At 53.5% G+C, this 16198-nt stretch overlaps 8 protein-coding genes across 8 annotated transcripts; 5 read left to right on the plus strand and 3 right to left on the minus strand.

Moving 5' to 3' along the window:
* Positions 1–253: 253 nt before the first annotated feature.
* On the plus strand, positions 254–2004 carry QC764_0061690 (uncharacterized protein; the record flags this gene model as incomplete). The annotated part of the gene is made up of 2 exons (XM_062940520.1): positions 254–921; positions 1012–2004. The coding sequence occupies exons 1-2, from the start codon at positions 418–420 to the stop codon at positions 2002–2004; spliced, it is 1497 nt and encodes a 498-aa protein (XP_062800032.1). The 5' UTR covers positions 254–417.
* A 339-nt stretch (positions 2005–2343) lies between these two features.
* QC764_401540 (uncharacterized protein) lies at positions 2344–3363 on the plus strand (the record flags this gene model as incomplete). The annotated part of the gene is made up of 1 exon (XM_062946434.1): positions 2344–3363. One exon carries the CDS (start codon positions 2344–2346, stop codon positions 3361–3363), a length of 1020 nt encoding a protein of 339 aa, XP_062800033.1.
* Positions 3364–3808: 445 nt separating this feature from the next.
* Positions 3809–4998, plus strand: QC764_0061710 (uncharacterized protein; the record flags this gene model as incomplete). Its single annotated transcript, XM_062940521.1, has 2 exons — positions 3809–4356; positions 4644–4998. 2 exons carry the CDS (start codon positions 3809–3811, stop codon positions 4996–4998), a joined length of 903 nt encoding a protein of 300 aa, XP_062800034.1.
* An 821-nt stretch (positions 4999–5819) lies between these two features.
* QC764_401550 (uncharacterized protein) lies at positions 5820–8009 on the minus strand (the record flags this gene model as incomplete). The annotated part of the gene is made up of 1 exon (XM_062946435.1): positions 5820–8009. The coding sequence occupies one exon, from the start codon at positions 8007–8009 to the stop codon at positions 5820–5822; it is 2190 nt and encodes a 729-aa protein (XP_062800035.1).
* A 279-nt stretch (positions 8010–8288) lies between these two features.
* On the minus strand, positions 8289–8750 carry QC764_401555 (uncharacterized protein; the record flags this gene model as incomplete). Its single annotated transcript, XM_062946436.1, has 1 exon — positions 8289–8750. One exon carries the CDS (start codon positions 8748–8750, stop codon positions 8289–8291), a length of 462 nt encoding a protein of 153 aa, XP_062800036.1.
* A 477-nt stretch (positions 8751–9227) lies between these two features.
* QC764_401560 (uncharacterized protein) lies at positions 9228–10599 on the minus strand (the record flags this gene model as incomplete). The annotated part of the gene is made up of 1 exon (XM_062946437.1): positions 9228–10599. Exon 1 carries the CDS (start codon positions 10542–10544, stop codon positions 9228–9230), a length of 1317 nt encoding a protein of 438 aa, XP_062800037.1. The 5' UTR covers positions 10545–10599.
* Positions 10195–13648, plus strand: QC764_401570 (uncharacterized protein). The gene is made up of 9 exons (XM_062946438.1): positions 10195–10274; positions 10331–11378; positions 11481–11557; positions 11612–11838; positions 11906–11929; positions 11995–12066; positions 12130–12633; positions 12703–12863; positions 12948–13648. Exons 2-9 carry the CDS (start codon positions 11097–11099, stop codon positions 13383–13385), a joined length of 1785 nt encoding a protein of 594 aa, XP_062800038.1. The 5' UTR covers positions 10195–10274; positions 10331–11096; the 3' UTR covers positions 13386–13648.
* Positions 13649–14786: 1138 nt separating this feature from the next.
* On the plus strand, positions 14787–16118 carry QC764_401580 (uncharacterized protein; the record flags this gene model as incomplete). Its single annotated transcript, XM_062946439.1, has 1 exon — positions 14787–16118. One exon carries the CDS (start codon positions 14787–14789, stop codon positions 16116–16118), a length of 1332 nt encoding a protein of 443 aa, XP_062800039.1.
* Positions 16119–16198: the final 80 nt, after the last annotated feature.

Here is a 16198-nt window from a genome sequence, read left to right on the forward strand (position 1 = left end):
GGAGACATGCCAGGGGAGCTACACCACCTTCCAATCCGAGAACCAGGTCGAGTGGGGGACGAAGAGGGGCAGATCCGATGCATGGATGAGGCACGTGTTTTTGCCAATTGCCATCCAAGGGGCAGCATCGGCCTTGTGCTGGCCGCTCACCTTGGCTTCACCGATATTGCCGCGAGGTGAGCGTTATTGCCGAAGAAATCCACTACGTGTAACCTCAAGGTGAAGTCAGCCCTAGAGCTCCCAGCTTAACTTTGGGCGTGTCATGGCCCAATCATCTTGTCTTCCTCTTTGGACTTGTTGGTGCTTGGCGGGGGAAAATGCGAACCTGAACCAACAGCTTCCCAGTGTCCAGACCCAACTCCCAAGTCTTGCAAGTCCTCGCAAATTCTTTCTGGTCGTCCCCAAACTCAACCAACGATGATGATGGCACTTCGACATGCCCTTACTTGGCTGCCACCCAGCTTCCCCATTGCCGCGGCGATAGCTGCCATCGTCCTCGCCGTGTTCATCAACACGCTTGCGACACCAAGAAGAGCAGACCCGCGGGAACCACCTCTTCTGAAACCCACCATCCCGTTCATCGGACACATCATCGGGTTAATCCGACACCAGGCAGATTACCACCGAATTCTACAGCGCAAATCCAAGCAGCCAATCGTCACACTTCCTATGCTCACAGGAAAGCTGTACGCCATCTTTGACCCCTCCTTGATCTCAGCCGGCCTCAAGAACAAGCACCTCTCAACGAAACCCCAGGTCAGAGCTGCCGTCGCGCCGTTGATAAAAGCCAGCAAAGGCACCGTCGACCTCATGATGAGCGAGCAGGGCGACGTGCTTCAAGACCGCATGATGCTGCACGCCATCCCGACTAGTTTCTCTGGGCAGCTACAGCAAACTTTTATCGAGGCCGCCTTGCAAGAAGTATCCCGGCAATTTACCTCCTTCTCCAAGTCCAACCAACAACAAAACATCCCCAGTGTTTGGCTTTGGATTAGGGACATTGTCGCAAAGGCCACGACACCACCGGTGTATGGTAAGCACCAGGACCCTTTCTCCCAGGACCCGAGCCTACTGCAATCTTTCTGGGACTACAACGAGTCCATCATGGCGCTAATGATGGACATCCTGCCGTCCTTCATCGCCAAGAAAGGCCACCTCGGGCGTATAAGGCTAGCCCAAGCCTTGACTCCTTACTACTCCTCCCAGGCAGAACAGCACCCTGCCGCCTCTGCCCTTGTTCGTCTTCGTGCGCAGGAAATGCGCAACGCCGGTCTCCCAGTGGAGGACATCGCCAAGATTGAAACCCTCCTCCCTCTCGCAGCAATGACCAACACCGTCCCGACTCTGTTCTGGTTCTTTAGCCATGTCTTCACACGGCCGGCTATCGCCGAGCAACTCAGGAAAGAAGTAGAAGATAACTTGCTCACCAGAGACGGCCCCAAAGCAAAACTGGCCGTCTCGTCAGCTGTGCTCGAAGAGAAAACACCTTTTCTGTGGAGCTGCTACAGAGAAACCCTCCGTCTCACCGTCCACCAAATCGCCACGAGGACGGCGATGCAAGACACGACTATCACGTCCCCCAAGACGGGACAAACATATTTTCTCGCAAAGGGAAGCGTGGTTCAAATGTCGATTGGGGCATCTCACTTTCTTCCGGAATACTGGGGGGAGAAGTACCTAGATTTCAAGCCTGATCGGTTTTTGGGGTTAACGAAGGAAGAGGAGAGGGCGTTCAAGGTGGCTCATCAGCCGTTTGGCGGTGGATTGCATCTCTGTCCGGGGAGGCACTTTGCCTTGGCGGAGATGATGGCTGTCATGACGACATTGCTGGTTGGGTTTGAGGTTGGGGGTTTGGATGGGGAGGGGGAGTGGAGGGAGCCTGAGAGGGGGACGGCGAGTATTGTTGATGCGGCTACCAGGCCAAAGGATTATGGGGCGGGTTTTGGGGCGAAGGTTCGGAGGAGGGAGGGGTGGGAGGATGTTGTCTGGGAGTATAAGTTTTAAGTAAGGGAGGTTGCTCCCCAGGTAGGTTGACTATGGAGGCGGTGAGAGATGCGTGCCCGTTGTGGCCGATTCAGAATTTTCGACACTCATTGAGCTCTTATTCACTTTGTTGAGTGGCCATCTTGGCGAGCAAGTCGTCGTGGAAACAAGCTTCGAGCCATTTGAGCCACGAATCCTCGCCAGGAGCAAGTGGGTCTGGAGACAGACTTTTTACATGGGTGCGCTTTGCTATAAATAGAAACCTTTTCACTTACACCTTTTTTTTCTCTTCTTTTTTCACACCAAATTTCACACACCACATTTCACAGCACCGACACCGTTTCGGTATACCTCACAGCAATGGCTGAAACATTCCCTCGCTTCCCTCGGCTACCCTATGAGCTTCGGCATATAATCTGGGAATTCGCCATCCGACCGGCCGCACCTGGAGCGCACATTTTCACCATCTCCGACAGCACAAACATAACCTCGGATGATTCTCGAGAAAATGAAGGTCATGCTTTAGTTTGCCAGCCGCGTTGCGATCAAACTCGGGGTGGAAAAGCCGACGGACAACTCAACAACCCGTCAACCTACATTGCCGACAGCGGACTATGGACGGCGTGCAGGGAGTCCAGGAATGTCATGGAACGAAAGTTGCTACAGCGCGAGGATCGTCCGATCTTGTTTTGGGGCGACTCGAGTGATGGGCCGCCGCCTATTAACCCTGAATGCTGGACGAATCGGCAGATCGCCCTCTTCCCCACGCGAGATCTCATCATCCTCCAGTCTCAAATTTTCACTCCTTTTCGATGGACGGTGATGCCTGGGTCTCTTGACTGGGACAAGTCCACCTACCGCCAGTCACAGCTACCGTCGTGCGCTTTCTGGTCAGCAATGAAGAACGTGACAAGCCAAGCAGCACGACACATTGCCGTGGAGTACAATCCCGCCTGGGACTCCATGTCACTTCACTGGGGAGAAGTCACCGGGTTTGTGGACCTACTCTTAGGCCCGTCACGCGCCAAGCTGGATTCCGGGCCGACACATGTGTGGTTCATCGACTACCGCCTCAAGAGAAGAAACCGCGTTCCAACCGAGAAACAACTTCGAGCCGAGAGTAAAAGGGAGGAGCCGAGAGTGTATTATGGGAATGGCTGTCGCTACGTGGAGGTGTCTGAGCAGGATTCAGGGGAATCTGGAGATGGAGAGTGGAATGACGCCTTTGGGGCAGACCGCTGGCACCCTTTTAACAACAAGCCCATGTTCTCTAGGAATGGAGTGCGTGGCTGCGTCAAAAGGGCAAAGGCGTTGCTTTACAAGGATGAGGAGTATGTTGACCGAGTCAACATTGGTATTTTGGCTTGTGAATCCTTGTGATGAGTAAATAAACTAATGCGGGTAGGCGTTTGGAGGGCACAGATTTACAGCGGTTTCAAAAGATAGATGTTGATTTTCGATAGAAAAAAATTAGAATTCTCTTTGTCTTACTATCTATCTGCCCGGTGATATGGGTGTAGCGCTTTGGCGTTTCATTCGTCAAGACTGACGTTTATCTGCGGTCTCCTATCATATCGAACGCATCTATCCCGCAGTGAAATAACACCTAGCGCCCTAAGCGCGGAAAGCATTCTGCATACTGCCTCGCTGGATCCCTTGTTTTGCCTTGTCCGCGCGACCCCGAAGTTCGCAGATTTTGGAGCAAATCTGCCGATTCTCCTGTAAAGAATCAATCAACTTGTCTATCTGTGATATATCACTGCTTCCCTAGAGTTTGACAGCACAGAGAGGCACATGCCAGCGTCTGCTTAACTTTTCCAACGCCATGGCTGAAGTTGTAGAACTAGTGGTTGCCTCAAACTCTCTTGCCAAGACTTGTTCGACTGTTTGGAAACTTGTGGAGCTGATGGTTGAAATAGGCCGAGAGACCCCCGAGACGGTAGAAAGGGAGATCAGAAACTACGGCCTTATGTTGACGATATGTTTCACGGCTGTTGAATGTGCGCAAAACTCTCTCGAGGCGCGCTGGCCAAAGGAAAAGTCTTCTTGTACGCCCGCCATGAAGTACTTGAGGAAAAACAATGTCCTGCGCGACATCAGACGTCTCACTCGAGCGGTAAGACACAAGATTGATGATCTTGCGGGCAAGACCGCACAACTCCCAAGCAGTCTGCAGCTGATTAAAAATTTCAAATGGCATCTTCTCAAGTCGAATTTCACTGCCCTCTTGCCATTCATGGAAACCCTCAAGTTAGACCTGATATTGGCTCAGAATACCTTGGAGCTGGAGCCCCTCTTTGCAAGACTGGAATCCGGAAAGGAAGAATATGCACGGGCACCGAGGGGTGAAATGATGTTCATTGAGGAAGAAATGTATGTTCTTCCCACCCATCTATTTCTCACTGTCGGGCCGGTTACTAACGAAAAGGATATCCAACAGCAGAGAAATACAAGGTCATATGGCTCAGTTCGTTTTCATGATCCATGACCCTCAAGAGCATCCTGATATTACCCACTCAAGGAAGAGGCGGAGTGTCAGCCAGAATCAAGTCCTGGCTTTTTTAGCAGATTCCATGATTGCAAAGGGCATAGTGCCAGGGTCCCCGCCGCCAAGAGACTACAGAATTCCAAAGCAGCCAGTTCTAGATCCCGGGCGCCAGTCAGGGGACCGCGCCGACAGTACCTATAACCACATCCCGCATCGATACGGAGACATGGAGGTATCGCCACCGTCATCAGAGCCAGCACACCGCCTTCATTGGTTCCATCGACTCCACCGTCATCAGGGCCAACAACACCGCCCTCGTCCGAGCCGCCAACACCGAGCTCAACAATCTCCCAAATGATATCACCCCGGAGAAAAGACCCATATTAGTCCAGCTCCTCACGATCCCGTACCGAATCTCCAGAAACTATATCGAGAGAAGGAGCTCGTTCCATCCCTACGAATCCGCCTCCTCCGCCCAAAAGAATTCCCTCAGCAGCACGACCATCACGGAAGGACAACATATCTAGCATACAAAACGACTCAGCTTCTCGAATAGACGTGAAATCCAGCGTTTCACGGCAAGTGGAAGACAAGCGAAAGACAGTGGCAGTGAAAGGGAAACGCGAGACAACAGCATCCAGCTCAAAGTCCACCCCAACAAAGCCCAGGTTACAATTCGAACTGGAATCACCACACACCCAAATCCTCACCTCCCGCCACCGCGCCAACAAGCCTGTCTATGACCACATTAGTAGCCAGACTGAGAATATCTCCAGGATGCACACCTCCACTCAGATAGAAAGATCAACATCATCTCGGTGGACCTGGCAGAACAACTGGGATGGCGACCAGACAGCAGTCAGAAGAGAAAACCGCTGTATACCGCGTATGGAGAGGATGCAACGGTAGACGTGGTAGGCGCAGTTGAGATTGCAATTGTAATTCCCGGGAGGGTGGAACTTCGGAAGGAGTTTGATTTTCAAGTGTGCGAAAGGGGTCGTGGAGTTGTTTTACCTGATTTTGGGGGTGGAAGTTCAAGAGTGGTTGATGCGCTGGGGTGAGGAGCAAGCTAAGGCACGGGCATGATATCGAACGGGGCGGGGCATGAAGAAGGTGGGAGCAGCAACAAGTTGGAGGGAGAGAGGACTCAGAAGATGAGGAAGGTGGGTGGTGATAATGTTGGTAAGGGGCACGTGAGAGGTCCAAAGGCCGGAAACACATCAGGTCAGCAAAGGAAATAGCTAGGATGGGTTGAAATGGAGAAACGATGCCGCTTATAGGGAAGGAAAAGGACAGATCGGAAGTGGGTGCACTTGGGGTAACAAAACAAGTACGTTGTCTAACAAAATTAAACAATATCCACCACTGTCTTGACCGCCTCTCCGAATAACACTTCCCTCTCGGCAAACACCAACCCTATTCTAGTATATTCCTCAACACCATCCGTGGTGATGCCTGTGGCTCGCAGTGCCAATGCTGCTGTCGTGACGCGTTGAGTGCCGACCAACTTCAAGTCTTCGTCGCCCGACGTGTCCTCGTCCGCAAACGCAACCAACAAACAGTGAAAGTGTTTGTATGGGAAAATGTATTTTTCACCGTCTTCATGGCGGTCGACCAGACTGTCGAGATGTATCCGAAGCTTGTGCTCTTCGCCCGAGCTACTTGTCCTGAAAAATTCAAAAATATGGCCGCGATCAGAGGGAGTCATCTCCCTTTCAACCCCAATTACACGGGCTAACATTCCATTGACCCGGAACTTTCCATAGCTCACGCCTCCCATCGGATCGGGTCCGGTATGTTCAACCTTGATGTCCATGATTTCAAGTGGAAACTTCCACTCTGTACATATCTTACGTGGGCCCTCGTCATCGTACACAGCAAAGCCAGGCTGATGGCTTTGGGCAAAGCGAACTTGCAGGTGGTCATCCCGAAGGCAAGCCCAGGACCAGGAGGGGGCAATATATCCGTCTCTTTGGTGTGAACGATGGGTGTATCTGAGAGTACGGTTGACACGCCAAACGCTGTACCATGCAATGGCGCGCTGGATAGTGCCTTCCCATAACCCAGCATAGTACTTGGGTTGCTGTAAACAAAGGTTCGCCTCGGGACCTTCAGCACACATGGCCCAGACTTTCTTTGCCATGCCAGATAGTGCTGGAAGCCGGTCGGAAGGAAAGGTGAACTGGCAACCAGAGTAAAAAACAGCCAAATCGTACCAGGAGTTGTGGAGCTGCTGTTCGGCTGATTGCTCTGATAGCCAACGCTGGCTGAGGAGTTCCTCACCCGGAAGACGTGGCCATCCAATGCGGTTGCTCAACTTTTCTGTTTGAAATTCATTGGCGCTGAGCTCGGCACACTCCCAGAAAACGGCATGTACTGTGAAGTGAAGAATTCTCGGTGACATGGCGCGTTCCTGCATGGCCCACCCACGCGATGTCAAGGGCCCCTTACTGATGCACGAGATCCAGCTGGGGAGTGATGGTTCAATCACCAATGACTCCGGCTGACCAGTTTGGGTGTGACGCTGTATTGTGTAGGTGTTTGCCGGGTAGTCGAGGCCCGGTCTGTCCAAGAACAAGCCCTCGTCTGATGACAATGAGCCCGTGGCGGCCAGCGTGCACAAGGAGCCGGTGTAATACCGGCCAAAGTTGGCACATTCCAACGCCCAATCTGCTTTATGAGTATGGTCGTCTGAGGCATCGTTGCTTTGCTGAATTATACAGAGAGCATCAACCCATAGGTAACGTACCAGACCCATTTTCTTTGTAAAGATGATGGCGTCTTGGATGGTCTTGGGGAGGCTTGCCATATCGATCCCTTGCTGCATGGTCTCGAGATTACTTGGAGTCAGTTTTGTCCCGGCTGCTACTCCACCACCCCAACTGTAACTCAACGTAAAGTATTCCGCTTGGATCGGAGTGCCGTCCTGGACTACCAGTCGAGGCTTTGGAGCCCCTGGTTTACCTCCCACATCGATCACCCGGGTAGGTAGTATTGGCACAGCACGGTGACCGGACTGATCCAAGGTAGCAAGCATAGAGCAGCGCATGTGACGGTTCAAGCAGTTCGATATCCAATCACGCGCTATAGCAGCCACGGCTTCCAGCCCCTCATCGTTCTGAAGCGAGTGTATCATGCCGTTTTCCGTATCATCAATCTCCCTTTTAGGCTTCAGACGGAGATCGTCCACACCATCATCGGATTTTTCTTCTGGCCTGCGGTACAAAGTAGCCTGTACCGTGTAACCAAGTTCATCTTGGGCCGGTGAGTATACCCAGATCGTATTTTCATCAAACTCGACATGAATCGGCGCAGAGACAGAGCGAAAGTCCTGAAAGCTTTTGGTGGTCGTGAATGCGTCATGCACAAGCTTTTGTCGGATAAGTCTGCACAGTGGGCATCCGGCCGCGCAAGAGTCTTCGAGTTTGAGGAAGCTTTCAGCTACCACGGCGTAGTCTTCGGGCTCAGTACTAGGCTCGGTGGCCAAACGATGGACAAGGCCCTTACAGGCAGTGCAAAGAGATGGTTCTGAGGACATTGTTGACAGCACATATCTCGCGGGTGAGTGGGACTCGAGAGATATTCCACACACAGGTATATATGTGCTTCCACTTTATTATTGCCTGGAGTATTGATCAAAAAGCAACAGCGACCACCGCCTGACCAACTGCATAGATATCACGCGCAGCTGCCGGCATCTGGTATTGCTTGGCGGTAGGTTGCCAACCAACCAACATGTTTATTTCCGAACCCCGCCTCACAAAGAAGCCTTGACAACAACCTCACCAGTTTCAGCCACCAACAACTCGGCCTCGCTTTACTTCCCACCCTCAGGCGCCCCCCCAGTGGCAGCAAACACCTTCCCCATAAAACCCAACATCCCCGCGCTATCAACAAAAGAATCAAACACCCTCACCAACTTGGCGTCCTCGGTCAAGGTCAGCTTGTGCACATACTGGTTCTTGTACGGCTCGGTGACACCGGGCACGGCTGCGGTGCCGTTGCTGTTGAGGTAGACCACCGCCTTGAGCTGGGTCTCGTCAACCACAGTGTCGACGAGCTCGGCGTGGTAAGTCGCGAAGAGAGGGAAGGCCTGGGCCTGGAAGGCGGCGTACCCTTCTGCGTCTTTGTCGCCCTGGGGAGGGAGCGAGGCAGGATGGAAGTGGGCGGTGAAGTCGGGGGAGGCGAGGGACTTGATGGCCTGGGCGTCACGGTCGTTATGAGCCTTTACCCAGGCTTTGGCTGTGGTGATGATTTGCTCGCGGAGGGGGGATGACATTTTGGGTGGTGGGTGGGCTTGAGGGATGTCACTTGGGTTGTGAGTGTAGGTATGCTGATATGGTATGTGTAGGTATATGTGTATGATGTGTTTATGTGTAGCGTGGAGAGGTGTGTGGGAGGGAGCTACCGGTGGTGGCCAGGAGTCTTAAATAGGTAAGCGTGGGGCAGTGTGGTGCAAGGACAGCGGGGTTGGGCGGCTGGGGGGGTATGGGCATCTCTCACTGTGCGGGCGGTTACTTCTTGCCTATCGGTGTGTTGTACAGCATGCAGCTGCTCTGGCCGTTGCGACGTTCCTGTGGCCGGTGTCCCACTTCTCTTTGGGGGCCGCAGTGGAAAAGGACGGGGTGAAAGCAAAGCCAGCAAAGACTGCAGGAATTTGGTTTTGTCTCGGAAACTTAGAGTCGAAGTAGCTGATATTGATTTGCGGTTTGATCATATCATCATGTTGAGCTATCATTACCTACGTGCCCGCCTCCTAGCCGCTATAGGCGAGCTTCACCAGCTCCTCTTGCTTCTCCAAAAATCCCTTGAAGCTAGTCAGGTCGGCCATGGACCTTAACTCATCAAGGTCAATGTTATCGGCCATGTGACGCAAAGACTTTTCAGCAACGGTAAAACACAGGGACTCCTTCTGCTCCTCAATCTCATCATCTGACATGTAATATGGCGTGTAAGACCGCTTTGTTTTTTCCCCCAGCTGGGCCAACGCGTCCTCCACCGTGAGCACGTCGCCCGCAACACCCAAGACTCGGCCATGATACTTTTCGTCTTGCCCAAACACTGCGACGGCAATCTTGGCAATATCTTCGGGGAGGACAAGGGCAAGTGGTGTTTCCGATGTCATGGTGCTTCGCCAAACACCCGATGCCCGGAATCCTGGACTGAAATAGTCGACCTGAGGGGCGAGGAAATTGGTCATGAAGATGGCTGGACGAAGTATCGTCCACTTCCAGGGAGAGTCTTCGGTGACTGCTCGCTCGCCGGCCCTCTTTGCCGTCATGACCTTGTCGAAGAATGTGCTGTGCTGCGCCTTGTCCCCCTCCTGGTGAGAGAAGACACCGACCGATGTACATATGACAACCTGCTTGATGCTGCCGACGGACTGAGCAGCGCGCACAATATTGACGGCGTGGACCTGCTCCAGGCCTGGATCCTCAACGTGTGTGGCTGTGCAGACAAACAACTTGTCGATGCCATACATGGCATCCACCAAAGAGGGAATATCGTCCCAGCTGCCTGGAAGAAGTTGCACACCAAGGGCTGCCAGAGCCTTTGCTCCAGGAGAATCGGGATCGCGAACTGTGGACTTGACGTCCCATCCATGCTGTTCTCGCAGCAGTTTTGCCACAGCGCCTCCAATATTGCCGGTGACGCCGGAAACAAAAACGGAATGTGTCTGTGATGCCATGGTGCAGCTTGTAAAGGGTAGGTATGCGTTGTGTCTAGAACAAGAGTGCCCGAGGTATTGTGTTCTGTTTTTCCACTGACTACAACATATAGCGGGTTGGTTGCATTCAATACCGTAGGTAAGCTTCCAGGTTAATCGATATGCGGTTAGGGGGAACACTAACCACCGAGGAGGGGCCTGGACTCTACCGCATGATGGTTGGCTTATCAGGGTGCCCCGTTGGTGCATCCCAGCCTTACCAAACAAAGGCCATCGCTCTGAAACACACACACCCCTCACCCAAGTACCTTTCCAGGCGATTTTGTACCCTGATAGAAACGCCGTCGGTAGATAGAGTGGGTGGCGCGGTTCAGCACGGTTACCTTGCATTCTCGTAAGCACCATGCATGGGTAGCGGTCGCTGTAATCAACCACGATGACATCCGATCCAGCAAATACATTGAGAATCGACTGTGCCACTCAGTGGAACAACGCTGAATGAGATTTGAACCGGTCAAGAGGATATCACAGCGGGGAAAATGCACGTATTTACTGAACCGGCTCTGCACTTTCCTCCCGACCTGCCGTATGGGGACGGCGTTGGGTGGTAATATGCGAGTTTCACTCTTCAGATGCTGGCTGACTCTCGGCTTCACGCGTTGGAGCGGCACGGACCGGTAGAATACGCCACATATCATGCATTCCAACAACCCACCTGCACATTAAGCGCCAGTCAATAGTTTCCAATCAACCACAACCGCAGCTGGTTCCAAGAGGTTCTATCGTAGGGCTTTCAGTCCGAATCTTGGGCAAGCCCCTCCCCCCTTTCTCCCCTCCCCCCCCCTTCTCCCTCCTGTTCCTCTTTCACCCTTTGTCATCGGTTGTTTCCCGCATCTTGCAAACAAAACGCCACAAACGCCAAATGCGAACTAGGTTGAGAGTAGCAGCCCCGTCATCATGGAGAAGCAGCATGTCATGGTGGACCCTGAGTATTCCGCCGAGCCACATACCGACCCGTCACTTGGCGACAAGTCTCCAGACATGACGACAGTTGATGTCGCTAATGGGACTTTGGCCAACAATGGCTCCAAACCACCTTCTTTGGCCGACGAAAACAATCACAACACACCATGGGATGAGAAAAGTCAGTATCTAACAGGCCTCAAGCTTGTTATGGTGGTTTCTTGTATGTGTTTGGCGTGTTTTCTCATGTTGATCGATACAATGGTGGTTAGCACCGTAAGTAAACAACCCCCTTTTTATCACTACTCCACTCTGTGGTCTCCAGGGCAGTGGAAAATAGCTTTTCAGAAACTTACCGACAGCCACCTACCTATGCAGGCTATACCTCGCATAACAGATGAGTTCAACTCGCTTGCAGACATTGGCTGGTATGCGACGGCGTACCAGTTCGGGAGGTATGTCTCTCTTCGACTATGGACCTGACCTGCTTTGGCTAAACAAGTTCACAGCGCAGCTCCACAGCCTCTGTCAGGCAAAGTGTTTGCACACTTCAACAACAGATTCTCGTTTCTTGCCTTTTTTCTCATCTTTGAGCTTGGATCGGCCCTCTGTGGTGCAGCGGTGTCTTCGACCATGTTGATTGTTGGCCGCGCAATCGCTGGTGTAGGGGCTGCGGGGATCATCAATGGTGCACTGATCATCATCTCTTGTTCCGTTCCCATGGAAAAACGCCCTGGTACGTTGGTCCGTTAGGCGGGAGAGAGGGATTGTTTACTAACAACATGTTCTTACCACGTATACAGGCCTCATTGGAATTGTCATGGGATGTACGAGAGCAATCACCCATTCCACATGCGAGCTACCTGAGTACCTAGTCTAATCTTGTCCACAGTCAACCAACTTGGTCTGGTAATCGGACCTCTCATTGGGGGAGCGTTCACCTCTTACTCCACATGGCGATGGTGTCAGTAACAAGCCAACACACAACCTCTCTCGGCACAGGCTGCTAACAAGGGCCTACTGTCAGGTTTCTACATCAACCTACCCATCGGCGCCCTGGTTGTTCTCGCGCTGTTCCTCTTCCCCATTCCCGAACAGAGTGCCAAACCCCCAGCCATGAAGGTGCTTGTCAAGCTTCACAAATATCTCGACCTGGTAGGCTTCTGTCTGTTTGCACCAGCAGTCCTGCAGTTGATCTTGGCACTCAGCTTCGGCGGGGTGACATATCCCTGGAACTCCTCCCAAGTCATCGGGCTCTTCTGTGGCGCGGCGGCAACGTTTCTTGTCTGGCTGTTGTGGAACCGACACAAAGGACCTGACGCGTTACTGCCCCCCGCCATGCTGGCACGCACAGCAGTTTGGACTTCGGGTTTGTACCAGGCCTTTTTGATGGCGGCAGTGTACGGGGCCATATTCTTTCTGCCCATATACTTTCAGGCCATTAACAACGCCTCGCCTCTCCTGAGCGGGGTGTACCTCTTGCCGACCATCTTGCCGCAGCTGCTCATGGCGGCGTCTTCGGGAGCGTTGAGTAAGTAACCATTGACTTGGCCTGGCTCCCCATGCTCTGGTATGCGCTGACCTTTTCTCCGCGGTTCAGTCATGGCTATCGGATACGTGATACCTCTGGCCACAATGTCCACAGTCTTGCTTTCCGTAGCCAGTGGGCTGTACTCTCTTCTCAGGCCAGGCAGCCCGACAGGCTGGTGGGTCGGCTTCCAAGTGCTGGCTGGTGTTGGGTCGGGTCTGGGACTGCAGGTGGTTCGTCATCACCCCTCCCCGCAGCTTTGAGTTTGCCTCGCTGATCTCTTGCTAACTGCGTCGATGTGTTGCAATGGAATCCAGGCCATCATCGCGATCCAAGCCGTCGTGACCGGGGAGGAACTCTCCTCGGCGATGGCCTTCATCGTCTTCACCCAATCGCTGGGCCCGGCCATCGTGCTCACCCTCTGTCAACTGATCTTCTACTCGAGTCTACGGGTGGAAATCCCCAGGGAGGCGCCCGACGCCGACACGGAAGCGGTCATTGCCGCAGGCGCCACCGGGTTCCGCGCGATAGTACCGCCTGACGTTCTTCCGGGTGTGCTTGAGGCATATGCGAACAGTATTAACAAAGTATTCTACTTGGTTGCCGCCATAGCAGCTTCTTGCGGCTTGGTTCTGTGGGGAATGGGGTGGAAAGATCTACGGAAGAAGCCGGACGGTGATGGTGAGACTGCCGATAAGGAAATGGGAGCTCCTGAGAGCCAGGTTTCAGGGGGTGACAATAAAGGTGTTGAATAGAGAGGTAAGGTAATTAAAGAGCCATCAGGATCGCGCCCAACTTCTGCTTCGCACATTTCTTTCTCAATTGTTTAGCACCTTGTCCAGGTAGCTAGGTGGCTAGGTAGCTATATCGTTTGATCGGCCAGTAGAGAGTACCTACCTTTGATGGTCATGTTAATGGGAACGATTTACCGAGGTAGGTACCCATAACTCTATGTAATGGTATGGTGTCCATTGATGGTCCGCATATTGCGCTGAACAGCATCACAAGGGTGGGATATCTTTTGGTACTTGAGGCAAGATAATGCGGTGTTGAGCGCCCTCTCCGTGCCGTGTAGGAGATAAGGGGAACTTATCACGCGGACAATTGTCTCATTTTGGCAAGTAGTAGTGAAAGGATCGTGTTGCTATTCCCAGATATACCTACGCATTCAGCTTTGAGGTGCCTGAAGAAGCGTTTAACTCCGGACAGGGCCGTTGGCAATGGCCAACATGGAGAGTGCGGCCTGTGCATTTAAGAGTGCCCAAGGTAGGTATCATTCAACGGTGCTTAGAACACATCAGGCAACCCCGCATTATCACCTACGGGAGTAGCAGACTCGTGGCAGGCTAAGGTGGGAGGGAGCGCGGGTGCCACACCTCGGCTCTTCTTTCGGCGGCGTGCCACACAGCTGGAACACTATAGGGCCCAGATCCGCACATGGATCGAAAGACGTTTTGGACGGCTCGAGTGTATCGTGAGGCGCAATAAATGAGCCCGTAGGTAGGTAGGTACCATCGACAAGCCAACACACCTACCTCCCACCAACCCGTGATAGGCAACCTGGCGACGTCTCATCAAGGTCACAGCCTCCTGAGGGGTATGTTGCAAAGAGCTGATTAATTGGAAGACCTTACATGACAGGGCACTATTTCCTCACCATCTCACAGCAGCAGGAGACAGCCAGATCTCTGAGTGCTCGGCGCTTTACCTTATCTAGAGTCCTGCCGCACTGCGCCACCATGGACGCGGCTGGAGACTGCAGGCACGTCCAACCTCTGGCTTAAAGCTGCGGCGTGGCCAGCACAGCACCGTGCCACCGAGCTGCTGCTCTTCAATCCCGTGCTTCTTAATTGTATGACAGTAATCCAGTAGTCCGTTCCTCCGAGCAAGCTGATGGCTTTGCCGCACACCCAGCAGTCCCAGCACGCGCCCAACTCGACCATGTTTGCGCTCTGGGCAAAAATAGTAGACGCCGTCTCATGAGGCACAGGACGCCGAGGGTAAGGTAGGTAGGTAGGTGTTGTCTCGAGAGTGATTTAGATTCCCACATTGATAATCTCTGGGTCGTCCGAACCTTGCCTCCCACGTCTTGACTTGTCGCTTTCAGACTTCTTTTTTCATTTTTCATTTTGTCTTGTCTGCGTCAGCGTATCGCCATGTCCGACTCTGTACCAAGCGGCCCCCCTCAGTTCCCCCCGCCCATCGACCCGGATGATCCCGGCCGTGGCCCGCTGGTCATGGGCCTCAACTACGGCTTTACCATTGTGGCCATGATGGCCGTCGCCCTCCGCTTCTACGTGCGCAGGAAGGTTGGGAACCGGGCATGGGGGTGGGACGACTGGCTGATGCTGGTCGCCGTCATCTTCCAGGTCGTCTGCGAGTGCCTGTTTGCACTGTCGTTCAAGCACGGCTTCGGCAAGCATGACTACAGCATCCAGAAGCCAGACCAGTTTGTCGAGATCATGAAGTGGGCCTGGATTGCCCAGGGGTTCGGTCAGGTCACGTCGATCGTGGCGCGCCTGTCCATCACCATTTCGCTCATCACCCTCTTTGGCGTCCACCGATGGTTCAAGTGGTTCCTGATCGTGCTCACCACAGTGCAAACCATGCTTGGCGCCGCCATGCTCGTTCTTTCGTACGCTCAGGTGCGCCCGCTGGAGGCCCTGTGGAATGTGCTTATGGACCCTGCCAAGGTCTGGCGCCTCGACACAAAATACTTTATCAACCTCGGCTATCTCACACAGTCTGTGTACACTTTTTCCGACGTGGCTTATGTCGTCATCCCGGTCGCCATCATCTGGCGGCTCAACATGACACTGCACCGCCGGCTGGGCCTGATCGCCCTCTTGGCCGCCATGCTCTTCACCGCCGCCATGTCCATCCTCAAGACCTACACCATCCACTGGCAGGGAGACCCGACCATCACGGATCCGCTCTACCGCAACAGTTTGCAGGTGCTATATGCCAACCTCGAGCAGACCAGCGTCATCATCATGGGTTGCGTCCCGTCCCTGCGCGCCATTGTCAACGTTGAATTGCCGTTTGGGCTGTCCCGCCTCGGCCAGTCGGTGGCCAGTTTGCTGGGAAGCCGACGGTCGGCCACAAGCAAGGGCAGCGGCTTGTCCTTCCAGAAAGGGACCGGGAGCGGCGGCAGCGGGGGGGTCAGCTCCAAGCTCAAATCATTTGGCTCGTCGACGGTGGCGTCGAGGTATGATCATGACGCGACGTATGCCGGGGGCGTCTACCAGGATCTGGAACTCGGAACGCACAGTCTCGGGAACCATGACAGGTTCGGCACCAAGGTCCCGGTGATCATGTCTGTCAGCCACAATGTTGGTAGCCCCGGGGCTCCAACGCCCCCTTCCAGCGGAGGGCATCATGGAGGCAGCACCGATCATCTTGTGCCGCCGGGTGGTGGGAACTACGTTGTGCGGACAGATCAGTTTTCGGTTCAGGAGTCATATCAAGGTCCAGGAAAGGCGCAGTGATGGGCACCTCATCTTTATTGATAGTGCTTACCTACCATGTATCCTTCATGGTAGAGCGACCACCCACCTTATCTAAACTA

The sequence above is a fragment of the Podospora pseudoanserina genome, chromosome 4 (assembly GCF_035222485.1).
Source record: "Podospora pseudoanserina strain CBS 124.78 chromosome 4, whole genome shotgun sequence".
In the NCBI taxonomy this organism is placed as follows: domain Eukaryota; kingdom Fungi; phylum Ascomycota; class Sordariomycetes; order Sordariales; family Podosporaceae; genus Podospora; species Podospora pseudoanserina.

What these genes read in the sequence shown, in the direction of transcription:
- QC764_401570 (XM_062946438.1), top strand. Translation starts at nt 11,097, where the DNA reads ATGGAGAAGCAGCATGTCATGGTGGACCCTGAGTATTCCGCCGAGCCA. An exon ending in ATACAATGGTGGTTAGCACC is followed by an intron (nt 11,379 to 11,480) that starts GTAAGTAAACAA and finishes CTACCTATGCAG; the next exon opens with GCTATACCTCGCATAACAGA. An exon ending in TTACTCCACATGGCGATGGT is followed by an intron (nt 12,067 to 12,129) that starts GTCAGTAACAAG and finishes GCCTACTGTCAG; the next exon opens with GTTTCTACATCAACCTACCC.